We start from the raw sequence: 12,510 nt of genomic DNA, 5'->3' as shown, positions 1-12,510 counted from the left end.
CGAGTACTTGTATCCGAGTACTTGTATCCGAGTACTTGTATCCGAGTACTTGTATCTGAGTACTTGTACCTGAGTACTTGTGGAGGAAACACGGTGACATGAGGGAGAAAACATGAACTGTGCCACTTCATCTGAAAACAATGGGGGCCAGGACACTGAATGTGCTCTCATCCACATCTCCATTGTCCTCCTCCTCCTCCTCCTCCTCCTCCTCCTCCTCCTCCTCCTCCTCCTCCTCCTCCTCCTCCTCCTCCTCCTCCTCCTCCTCCTCCTCCTCCTCCTCCTCCTCCTCCTCCTCCTCCTCCTCCTCCTCCTCCTCCTCCTCCTCCTCCTCCTGGTGGGGGGGGGGGGGGGGGTCTGGCTGTGTCTGAATGCACAGACGGTTCAGTCGTAATGTGATGTGTGTCCCCGGGGACGTCTGATGGATTAAAGCTGAGCAGCTCCATTTCGCGGACCACCTGATCTCCCCGTATAAAAGCTGCGTGATCGCTGATCTCAGCTAGTCTGACAGAGTCTCTCCCTCTCTCTGTGTCTCTCCCCTCTCTCTCCCCCGCTCTCTCTCTCTCTGTGTCTCTCCCTCTCTCCCTGAAGCTGCTGCATCACAGGAGCTATCCAGTGCTGAACAGGAACGCCGCTATTTTTTATTTTTTTGTTTTTCCGGGGGGAAGCTGGGGGAGGCAGAGAGTCTCGCACCGCGTCGCCGTCAGCCTCTTTCTTTCTCTTTCCTCACCTCGTGTTTTCGGGGTCTCCGCGTTGAGGATTACACCGCGTGCTCCTTCCCTCCAGCGGCTCTTTCTTTTCTACTCTCATGCGTTTTTCTCCGCTCTGTGTTTTTTTCACCCATTGAAATATGCCCCGCTCATTTTTGGTGAAGAAGATCAAGCTTGATGATTTCTCTTCGTCCAACGTGTCCTCGTCCCACCACCACCACCACCACCACCACCACCACCACCTGGACGACTCCTTCACTTTCTCTCGCTCCCTCACGGACTCGGCGACCAGCCTCGGGGTCCGGCTCAGTGAAAATGGTGAGTTCAGAAATACCTCCAGTGTTTCACTTTACACACCTCTCGCATCCTCTGTAGTGTGTGTGTCGGGGTGCACGTTTCTGTGGGAATTACTGTGAGATGGGACCGATGTGTTGTGGGTGTAATCCCCTCCGGTTGCACCCCACCCCCACGCGCTGCCCCCAGACTTTTGTTTTTTGACTCCGGCAACGCACAGACACAATCCAGGTCAGCGCCGCGGATTAGCTTATGTAAATAGGGACCCAAAACGTGTGTGTGTTCAGAGTTACGTATCACACACACACACACACACACACACACACACACACACACTCCGAGCATCTCCGGACTAAAAGATTCATGAATATGAGAGATGAGTATCGGATGATGCATTTGTCCTTAGCTGTTATTGTCCTTGACTCCCCCATCACGACTCCCCCCTCTCTCCCCCGTCCAACTGGAGCGTGCTCAGCCTCCCCCACCCCCATCGCTGCTGCACTACATCTTTCTCTCGCTTCCGGGCATTTGAAAACTAGCAGGGGTTAGAGTTTCATCCGCGCAGGCCTATCGCCGCCACGAGAGACGTCAACACACTGTACAGTGCAGAGGAGAGGAAGCCGCCGCCGGGGGGGGGGGGGGGGGGGAGGACAAGAAAGAGCTTGGGGCAGCAGTGAGGTCATGTGACGCGGGGAGTACAGTACACATCGCTGTGGTCAACACGCTGAGATTTAAAGCTTCCATTTTGTGGCCACGTTCGAAAGGCGAAGAGTCGGAGCTTCATCAGGAGCGACGCATCCTGGAGTCCCAGCGTCCTCCAGCAGGGACACATGCGAGACACAGTGCAAGAGGACTTTCAATGTGTCTTTGTTGTGGTTTGTTGGGACATTATTACATATCATTAAGCCTCGAGGATCCTTCTTCCTCTCGCTTCCTTTGACTATAAAGCCAATTACTTATCTTTAAAGCAACTGACAGCTGAATGGACTCAAACCAGCTGAAGGACACACCGCGTCTGTACGGCTGCCACTCAGAGACGCAATGTCCCTCGTTTGACTTGATGAATTGAATATTATGAGTGTTATTTTGTCTTATTAGCAAAGCGCCAAAGACACGTGTCCAACAGATGCAATGGACAATAAAGTAGCAACGCAACACGGTGCACGCAGAAGCAGAGTGGAAAGGAAATGTCTTTAGATGTTGTGGTATATTATTATTAAGCCTTAAGGGTCCTTCTTCCTCTCGCTTCCTTTGACTATAAAGCCAATTACTTATCTTTAAACCAACTGACAGCTGAATGGACTCAAGCCAGCGGAAGGACAACCCACTCCTACGTGCAGACCCGAACACACACAGCCAGTGGACGTGCCGGACGCCAACGTCTCCTCGCGGCGCTGTGAACACCTGCTATTCAACAAGCTGCTGCCGAACAGCGTCTGGAGGGAGACGTGGCGAGAAGCAAGAACACGCATCTCTAAAAATACCTTTCACTGACTCCACCATTATTCTCACTTCCTTTTGTTCCCGAGTCTTTTGTTCAACACCCCGAACAATAAGCGTTATCCCATTCAAGCCGAGACTATGAAAAGGCACTACATCGGTGTTGACAAAAGCCATTTCATTTGAACAAAAGGACCTCCGAGTCCCCGAGAAATAAAACAAGAACGGCAGCGAGCGAGCGAGCAAGAGGGAGAGAGAGAGGGAGAGGAGAGCGTGGCTGAAAAAGCCTCACATCAGCACTTCTTCACCGAGCCGGGAGATCCCCCCCCCCCCCCCTTTGTGGAGACATTTGACTCGAGTGTCTGTGGAACAACAAAGAGGAGGCTGAGAGGCTCCATTAATTACATGCTTACTCTGCATCAGGGCCGCCATGAGCCCATGAGCCAGAGCCTGACCTTCACGCGGATAGTAAACAACGCGGCGCTCATTCACAAAACCACATCTCACCTTTTACACTTTTCATCTAAAGCTTCTGCACAGTGTACAAGGGAGCCTGTTTTACTAACGTGTACTACAGTGTATTTGTATTTATTCTGTGTATTTATATAGGGTTTAGAAACTCTCTGAATATATGTTTTTTATCGTTATTTTATTTGCAATTTATTCTATTTTTAAGACTTTTTGTAGATTTGAGTTTTTTATTTATTTGAACTGTATCGTCATACTATATCTTAGATATTGGATTTAAGTGTATTTGAAGTGTACTAAGTGGTATGTTCGTAACCTGAATTTAAATCAGGCTTTGTAATTATTTGAGGGACCGTGTATTTCAAGTGTACTATGTATTAATGTATTGAGCTGAGGACCACAGATGGAAATGAGCCATTAGCTATAATCTGGCATCTCTTCGCTTTGCTGGGATTAATGTTTTGTATGCATGGTGCTTCTATAATAAATACAAAAACAAAAGATTTAGCGTGAAATGGATGCTTTGGAGAAACAATGGCCCAACTTGTGTTACATCCCGTATACATCTATCGTCATGTATCACTACAATGAGCAGTGTTTGATGTCACTGTGCAGTATTTCATATCGTATTCCAGGTACATGTACACAGACGCCTTCCTCTACTCCCCCTACTCTTAGATTATTGTATGAATTCTTTACGTGTATGTAGTTGACCTCTCTCATTCCACTCCGTTTCTTCTTGCCCTGTTCTTATTGTGTAATGTGTGTGTGTGTGTGTGTGTGTGTGTGTGTGTGTGTGTGTGTGTGTGTGTGTGTGCTGCATCGCTGGAGGAGCCTGGGACTTTCCAGTGCGGCTCGTGTGAAAATAAAGCCTTTGGATTTAAATATGGAACCTGCATGCCGTGACTGTGAAGCAGGAGAGTGCTGAAGCCGAGGGAATTTCATCTGAATTGAGCTTTTAAAAAGACAGTGTTAGTAGTTTGACGCTGCGCTCCGTCGCACACACACCAGCTGCGCAGTTTAAATCAGTGTGTGTGCGTGTGCTTGCGTGTGTGTGTGTGTGTATGTGTGTGTGTGTGTGTGTGTGTGTGTGTATGTGTGTGTGTGTGGTAAGAGAGCACTTCACTGGATTTCTTAATGGCCTGTTTTCTTGAAGGCACTTGAACTGCAGACAGGTGACCCCCCCCCCCCTCTTCACAAAACAACACATTAGCAATCAGGCTCGATAAAGTGTGTGTGTGCGCGCGTGTGTGTGTGTGTGTGTGGTGTGTGTGTGTGTGTGTGGTGTGTGTGTGTGTGTGTGTGTGTGTGTGTGTGTGTGTGTGTGTGTGTGTGCCTGTGTCTATGTGTGTGTGTGTGTGTGTGTGTGTGTGTGTGTGTGTGTGTGTGTGTGTGTGTGTGTGTGTGTGTGTGTGTGTGTGTTGTGTGTGTGTGTGTGTGTGTCCTAGCATTACTATACTTGTGGGGACCTAAATCTGTTTACACAGTCACGTGTGGGGACTCGCCTCCCTCATGGGGACAAAATGGAGGTCCCCATGAGGGGGATCATTAATGTTAGGGTGAAGACTTGGTTAGGGTTAGGGTAAGTCTCCAGGAAATGCATGTAAGTCAATGTAATGTCCCCTGAAGTGATGTATACATGGTATGTGTGTGTGTGTGTGTGTGTGTGTGTGTGTGTGTGTGTGTGTGTGTGTGTGTGTGTGTGTGTGTGTGTGTCTGTGTGTGTCTGTGTGCGTGTGTGTGTGCGTGTGTGCCTGCGTGTCTGCGTGTGTGTGTCTGTGTGTGCGTGCGTGTGTGCGTGTGTGCGTGTCTGTGTGTGCGTGTGCGTGTGTGTGCGTGCGTGTCTGTGTGTGTGCGTGTGTGTGTGTGTGTCTGTGTGTGTGTGTGTCTGTCTGTGTGTGTGTGTGTCTGTGTGTGTGTGTGTGTGTGTGTGTGTGTGTGTGTGCGTGTGTCTGTGTGTGTGTGCGCGTGTGTGTGTGTGTGCGTCTGTCTGTGTGTGTGTGGTGTGTGTGTGTGTGTGTGTGTGCGTGTGTGTGTCTGTGTGTGAGTGCGTCTGTGTGCGTGTGTGTCTGTGTGTGTCTGTGTGTGTGTGTGTGTGTCTGTGTGTGTGTGGTGTGTGTGTGTGTGCGTGTGTGTGTGTGTCTGTGTGTGCGTGCGTGTGTGTGTGTGTGTGTGTGTGTGCTTGTGTGTGTGTGTGTGTGCGTGTGTCTGTGTGCGTGTGTGTCTGTGTGTGTGCGTGTGTCTGTGTGCGTGTGTGTCTGTGTGTGTGTGTGTCGCAGATACCTGATCTGTTCCTCGCTGCACTTTCTCCCCTCTCTTTACCAGCTGTTTTACATTATGATAATTGATCAGTCCAAAAGTTAGAATTTCATTACAAAGACGTCAACAGCTCGTTTCCACTGCGCTCAGGAATGGCTCTCATGCACTCTTCCTCCGGCTGACGCTCGTGTGTTCAGCCGACACACCCCGGAGGCCGGGAGCTTCAAGGCGGCTCCGCAGTGACTTGTGTTCGGATGCATCTGAGCTGCCAGCAAGCCTCTTAGCAGCTCTGGCACTAAAGGGGCTGCTCGGGGGGGGGGGCATGGGGGGCTGCTCGGGGGGGGGGGCATGGGGGGCTGCTCGGGGGGGGGGACATGGGGGGCTGCTCGGGGGGGCATGGGGGGCTGCTCGGGGGGGCATGGGGGGCTGCTCGGGGGGGGGGCATGGGGGGCTGCTCGGGGGGGGGGCATGGGGGGCTGCTCGGGGGGGGCATGGGGGGCTGCTCGGGGGGGCATGGGGGGCTGCTCGGGGGGGGGGACATGGGGGGCTGCTCGGGGGGGGGGCATGCCAGCGGAGATATATCTCTCTGAAATCATGCTCTGTGCCATGTAAGCCCCCCTGCTGCTGGGAGCCTGGACAAGTCTCATGAAGTCCTGCAGGATGTTCAGCTGGAACGACCACCTGGTCCAGAACCGTCTGTGTGTGTGTGTGTGTGTGTGTGTGTGTGTGTGTGTGTGTGTGTGTGTGTGTGTGTGTGTGTGTGTGTGTGTGTGTGTGTGTCTAGTGACGTAGTGAGAGGATATTTGGGCTTTGGATGACGTAAAGGCATTATCTTGGATTCTGAGGAACGAGGAAGGACTATTTCCCGTTTGATCTTGAAACGTATCATCAGGTCGGTTGCAGTTGGAGTCGAAACGAGCATTGGCTTTAGTATGCATCCTGTTCTGTCACGTATAAAACACGTTGCAAAAGTAACGTATAAGAAATGGAAGCGGTGCCACGACGGGTCAGCTAACCAGAAAGTATGTTGAGATGGAGCCTACCCGCTGTCCATCATATCAAAGGGGATATTTGGGCTTTGGATGACACAAAGGCATTATCTTGGATGCTGAGGAACTAGGAAGGGCTATTTCCCGTTTGATCTTTCGCTAATCGCCATGTGGCTTTGCAGTCGGAGTAGAAACGAGCATCCTTCGAAGACTGGCGTGCTGTAAACGGAGAATACGGTGTAATCAATGCGAGCGGCTTTGACATGCATCTTCCTGCTTTGATGAGCTATTATCGAGTGCGACATGTGTCCCTGCATCACTGCGCCATGTGAACCCGGGAGTTCTGGAACAGTGCAATTAGCTCAGCGCCGCCACTCAGTGCTTTTACACGGGGCAATCATCCAACACCATAACCATGTAATCACCGGCATGTCGGCGCGTCCTTCTCCGTCACCACGCCCGGCCAATGGCTCGGTTGTCAACTCCTCATGTGATCACTCCGTGTGTCTTTGACTCTGATTGAGTTGGGGGTTTGAGGAGACTTTCCAGAAGGGTCAAAGGTGGATCTGGAAGTGGATAAAGACGGGAGGGTTTCGTGGTGTAATGGGAATGTTGAGATGATGTTTAAGAGGATTTAAGGGTAGCATGGTCGGCTGCTTGCTTTCTTGTATACGATGGTCAGGGGTTAGAGGTCAGGGGTCAGGGGTCAGCCCTCCTCCAATTTGAGATCCATTTCAACTGTATTTTGACTTCTTATGAATGTATTTGTGTCGCCTCGTTAGCTCGCTCAGCTTATCTCACATTGAACCTTGTGTTTTCATAATTCGAGGTGCCCTTGTTTGGACTAAAGGGATATATTTATACAGAAATATACAAAGTGCTGGTCGTGTGAGAGCAGAAAACGATGCACCTGTTTGATTCACGATCAACGGGATGATGGACTATAATTGGAAAACTGCCGCTGCTCTGCTTTGCAAGTATTATGACTTTAAAAGGTCCCTTTTATACTGTTTTTCATCAGGGCTCAGATATATCCAGAGCCTGTCTCTGATTGGCTGAAACACCAAACAGATCATTGTAGCATTACCCATAATCCCCTCTGTTTTAGCCCTGTTTCCAAAGTGCTGATTCTCTGTCTGTTACTTTAGATGAAAATAAGGACTCAATGGTGCTCTAGGAGGAGATTCAGGTGATGAGGTGGGGGGGGGGGTTACCTTGGTTGCTGATTGGCTAATGGTTACACAAGACAAAATACCGTTATGACATCACAAAGTGGCCAAAAATGGATCAAAAAGAGAGAGATACATGTCGATGTAGAAGAGACATGAAAAAGTGGATTTTGCATAATAAATTACCTTTAATAGGGAATTAAAAGTGTGTTGTCTCTCTCTCAGGCTACATCCAGGACTACATCACGCCATCCGTATATCAGGGGGAGAAGAAGATGGAGCCCAAGTTGGCGTCTCCGGTGTCCGACCCGCTGTACTCGCAGGTGAGCAGCGGCGGCGAGGAATACTGCGACCCCGACCTGAAGCAGCCCGACAGCCCGCAGTCCGGCATGACGGCCAGCGGCTTCTACAGCGGCGAGTCTGAGGCGCTGGACGAGGGCTACACCATGGATGCCTTCTTCATCTCCGACGGGCGCTCCAGAAGAAAGGCGGACTCGGAAAGTCGTGGCGGTGGCAGCGGGTCGAGGAGCAGCAGCGCTAACGGAGGCAGCAGCTCCACGGAGAAAGGATCGGGAACGGGATTAGCAACGGGAACGGCTCGCCACTCTTGCAACGAATGCGGTAAAACGTACGCCACGTCTTCCAACCTGAGCCGACACAAGCAGACGCATCGAAGCCTCGACAGCAAGATGGCCAGGAAGTGTCCCACCTGCAACAAGGTGTACGTGTCCATGCCGGCGCTGGCCATGCACATCCTCACCCACGACCTCAAGCACAAGTGCGACGTGTGCAGCAAGGCCTTCAGCCGGCCGTGGCTGCTGCAGGGTCACAAGCGGTCCCACACGGGGGAGAAGCCCTTCGCCTGCGCACACTGTGGCAAAGCTTTCGCCGACCGATCGAACCTCCGTGCTCACATGCAAACACACTCTGCCTTCAAGCACTACCGATGCAAGCGCTGCAATAAGACCTTCGCCCTCAAGTCCTACCTGAACAAGCACTACGAGTCGGCTTGCTTCAAGGGCTCCGCGGACGAAGAAGACGACGACGAAGACTCCGGATCAGAAAACTAAACTAAAACCGCGATGAGGAAGATGAAACCTGAACCCCTGTTTAGTTTAGTTGCCAGCACTGGGAACCGGGAAATGTGAAAGAGTAACCTTAAGTATTATGTTAGAAATGTTTAGTACGGGCCGCACCTGATCGGGACGACCATAAGTAGTGTTGCGACCATTGGATATAGACAGCACAAAATGAACATTACTTCTACTGTGGATCCTTTCAAATAGAAATCAATCTGTCAAATCCTAATGACCCAGCGCCACATGACTTCAACATTGACCCAGAATTCACCAAAATAAGCCCAAACATGGCCACTTTCTAGTTAAAACTAACTTTGTGGATCCTGCATATGTCAGAAATGGATTCAGCATCCTCAATTACCTCTAAAACCACTCCAACATTGTCAAAATCGGCCAAGCCATTTTGTAACTATTGTCCACATAGAGTGGGCTGTAATGCTAATTAACACAATGTATGCTAATTGTGCAAATTGCCCAATATAAGCAGGTTATCATCCGGCAGTTTCTATGTGCTGGGGACCCTACTATACATTTCCAACATAACACCTGGTGGTATATTCGACCTTTCCTGGTTCACTGTAGGACTCTATGAGCTGGTAACTGGACTAGTTGTCGGGTCACAAACCAATAACCCGCTCACTCTGCCCTCCATGCCTTTTTTCCTTCCCTTTTTTTAGAAAGCAATATTTTCACTGAGATTACGTGAAGAAACTCTGATGATTATGGCAAAGACAATTTCAAAAGATGCTGGATTTCTTCCCTGCACAGTAGCTAATCGTCCACAGAAACTACAATCAGACAACCTTCCCCCAAATACAGACTGTAGATGGTAGTGTACACACACACACACACACACACACACACACACACACACACACACACACACACACACACACACACACACACACACACACACACACACACACACACACACACACACACACACACACACACACACACACACACACACACACACACACACACACACACACACACACAGACATGTATGCAAACACACACACACGTAATGTACGCACGTGTGCACACACAATTATATATGAGGCCTGGCATGTGAATTTTTATCAATGACTATAATGATATTGATATCAATAGTAATAATATTTAGATTCCTGATATTTTATAGCAAATAGTAACGAGAAAAAGAAAAAAAACATAAAAAGGACTAACGGTGTTCTTTTGTTTTCTAGAGACAAAATGACCTCTTGTATTTTTATGCTGCTTTTTATTTGCTAAGAATTGAATTCTTTTGCAACTGCCAACATGAACTTTTTATGACAAATGTGAACTATGACAGTATTTGCAAAAACAAAAAAGGGAGATCATTTTAAAAACGGTGAAAAGAAAAAGCCCTTTTTTCACACCAATGTTTCAATTCAACGGATGTTATTTTTCTATTTGATTTTTCTAAATTTATTTTGTTGTGCTTGTTAATCCCTTGTTGATCTGAAGCATCTTTGTAACTGTGGGTATTCAACAGAAAAAAAAGAAATTTGAATAAGCTATACATAAGGCCATAGGTCATCGGATTAAACTACACCTGTTGAACAGGTCGTCACTCATTCGTCGTGTGATGAAGGACGGGGCTAAACGCTGGAGCCAAATGATTCGCTGTATTAAGTGCCACGTGCGGCCCACTCCTCTATAGCAATGAAACACGTTGTTCTTCCTCCACCATGGTGGCTTCAGTCTTACAGAAGATCTGCAGCCAGTGTTACCTCACAGCGGGGGGCCGGACCGCGTCCATTCAGTCCTCCAACCCACTTCAGATTCTACCACGACCACTTCTGCATCAATGTAGCGCTGCACGACCGCGTCATGGACGTATAAAGAGAACATATTAACAACGCTGAAGTTAGATAACCTCTACTATAGGTTGGGAAAACGATATTGGCTGAGAGTTGGCTGCATCGTGAGGTCCCTCCCCCTCTCACTTCCTGTCGTGTAGAGACATCTTCACTGGGGGGTGAGCGGACTGTAGCTAGCCTTCGTTAGCTGCAGTTTACTCACATTGCAGTCCTGCAGCTCCGTTAGCCTCCATTAGCCTCCGTTAGCCTTTGTTACCCTCCATTAGCCTCGGTTAGCCTCAGTTAGCCTCCGTTGGCCTCAGTTAGCCTCAGTTAGCCTCCGTTGGCCTCCATTGGCCTCCGTTGGCCTCCGTTGGCCTCGGTTAGCCTCAGTTAGCCTTCGTTAGCCTTCGTTAACATTCGTTAGCTGCTGTAGCTACTCACATTCCAGTCAGTGCAAGTCGGAAACGTTACAGCGGTTTGCAGGAAGAAGAATACTAAATATACTCTGACAGTGAAAGTGACAAAGAACATATACTCAAATACTTATATACACAACGTGGCAAACATCAAACTATTAGCGAGTTTATTATTCTTAAATCCAGGATGTGCTCATCGCTGCATAATTGGGACCTTCTTTCATATCAAAATCACTATTTCGGTCTACTTTGAAGAGCTCTATGAAGCGACTGTCTAATGAATATGTTGTGATGGCTGCGCGGCGGTGACGCTGTCGTCGTGCAGAAGTAGTCGTGGTTGAATCTGAAGTGGTTTGGAAGAACGACAGACGCGTCCGGACCCTCGGTTACAAAGTCAGATTCTTCTGTTTGTCTCTTTTTTATATGTCGCTCTAAGCTCCGCCCACCTTTAGATGCACACCATCTTATTTATCATGTAAATACTTTATTTATTTATTCACCTATTTTTGTGTATTTATTGAAGCTTATTTAATGACCATGTATTTATTATTTATTATTTAAAAGATGAGCATCCATTGACCTTGTAAGATGCTGCTGATCTTCAAAGAAAATGTTTATATGCATGAAAACTGTAGAGAGTCCGCGGGACTTAGTTTTTTAAAAGAGGAACAATGTACAGTGTTAGGACTTCCAACAAAATGAATGCAGGATCTTTTGTTTTTCATGGCAATAATTTAACCTGACATGTATAACAATCACAGCTGTCCTGTTTTCAGTCGACTTAGGGCAATAAAAAGAAACCATTCAACGACTAAACAACTCTCCATCTCGCTGTTTCAACCCAAGTCTTCCTCGTGACGGGAGTTCTTCTGGCCCGTTTTTCTTTAAATCTCAGGCAATGAATAATTCTGAGAAATCTGCATGAGAACGTCTCAATACCTGTTTTATAATAATCGGTGTAATCCAGTAACACTAATGGTGCAAAATAGGGGGTGCACAATAATCGGAAATGCATCTAAATCGAGTTATATTTTAATATGTAAACCGCACGGAGATTGTGGAGCTGCAGAGATATCCTGCCCTCCAAAACAATCACATGATAATATATTTTTTAAATGCAAAAAATGATCAATCCCTCCGTTATCGCAATATCTTTTTATATTTGATTTACTTTTTTATTTTAAATCGTGTAGCCCTCGTGCAAAAGCAATAATGTTAGCGGGGATAACGTCTTCCTAAATCTGCTACCGGTGTTAACTGGACTGCTGTTTTATATGTTCTTAATTATCTCACTGGTTTTGCAGTATGAAAGATACACTACGATAAATCTAATTAAGATCACACGATTAAAAAGTCCTAAATGATTCCCGAGGTGTCGGGTAAGAGGCTGAGACGTCTCCCCGGCTCTCACGGGAATTATCTTGTCGTTTTTTTACATTATTTCGATATAACGTCTCGCTGTAAGGCTCTTCCAGTCGTCCCAAATGCTGTTATATTGTATCATTAGTTTACCGGTTTGAAAAGCAACACAATACATCGACTAAAGATCACAGACGACTTTAAAGTCCGATTATCCCCAAGGTGTCGAATGAGAGGCTAAATGGGAATGATCTTGTCGTTGCACTTCTAGTCCTCCTCGTCCCGTCAGAGCAGACGCAGCGATGAAGAGGAGGAGTGGGGACGAAGAGGGGCTTGGCGGAGGGTGTGGGAGGATAACAGGTGTTTGCAGACAGACTGCAGATAGGGAGCGTAATTGAGTCGGTGAGCGACCTCCAAAGGGGTGGAGGTCAAGCACCAGCAGGCAAATGCACCGTCAGCGATTAGCATATTTCTAAATGGACGACACCGTCGCGCCAACGCCGAGCTCTCGCCCATTAG

The 12,510-nt window shown here is 48.1% G+C and overlaps 1 protein-coding gene across 1 annotated transcript; it reads left to right on the top strand.

The window, feature by feature from the left end:
• The first annotated feature begins 526 nt into the window (after window positions 1–526).
• Window positions 527–9,275, top strand: scrt2 (scratch family zinc finger 2). The gene is made up of 2 exons (XM_034080090.2): window positions 527–1,028; window positions 7,555–9,275. Exons 1-2 carry the CDS (start codon window positions 851–853, stop codon window positions 8,397–8,399), a joined length of 1,023 nt encoding a protein of 340 aa, XP_033935981.1. The 5' UTR covers window positions 527–850; the 3' UTR covers window positions 8,400–9,275.
• The last annotated feature ends 3,235 nt before the right edge of the window (window positions 9,276–12,510 follow it).

The sequence above is a fragment of the Pseudochaenichthys georgianus genome, unplaced genomic scaffold (assembly GCF_902827115.2).
Source record: "Pseudochaenichthys georgianus unplaced genomic scaffold, fPseGeo1.2 scaffold_871_arrow_ctg1, whole genome shotgun sequence".
Taxonomy (NCBI): Eukaryota; Metazoa; Chordata; class Actinopteri; order Perciformes; family Channichthyidae; genus Pseudochaenichthys; species Pseudochaenichthys georgianus.
Note: the sequence above shows the minus strand (reverse complement) of the source record. Positions and strands in the feature narration are given on the sequence as shown.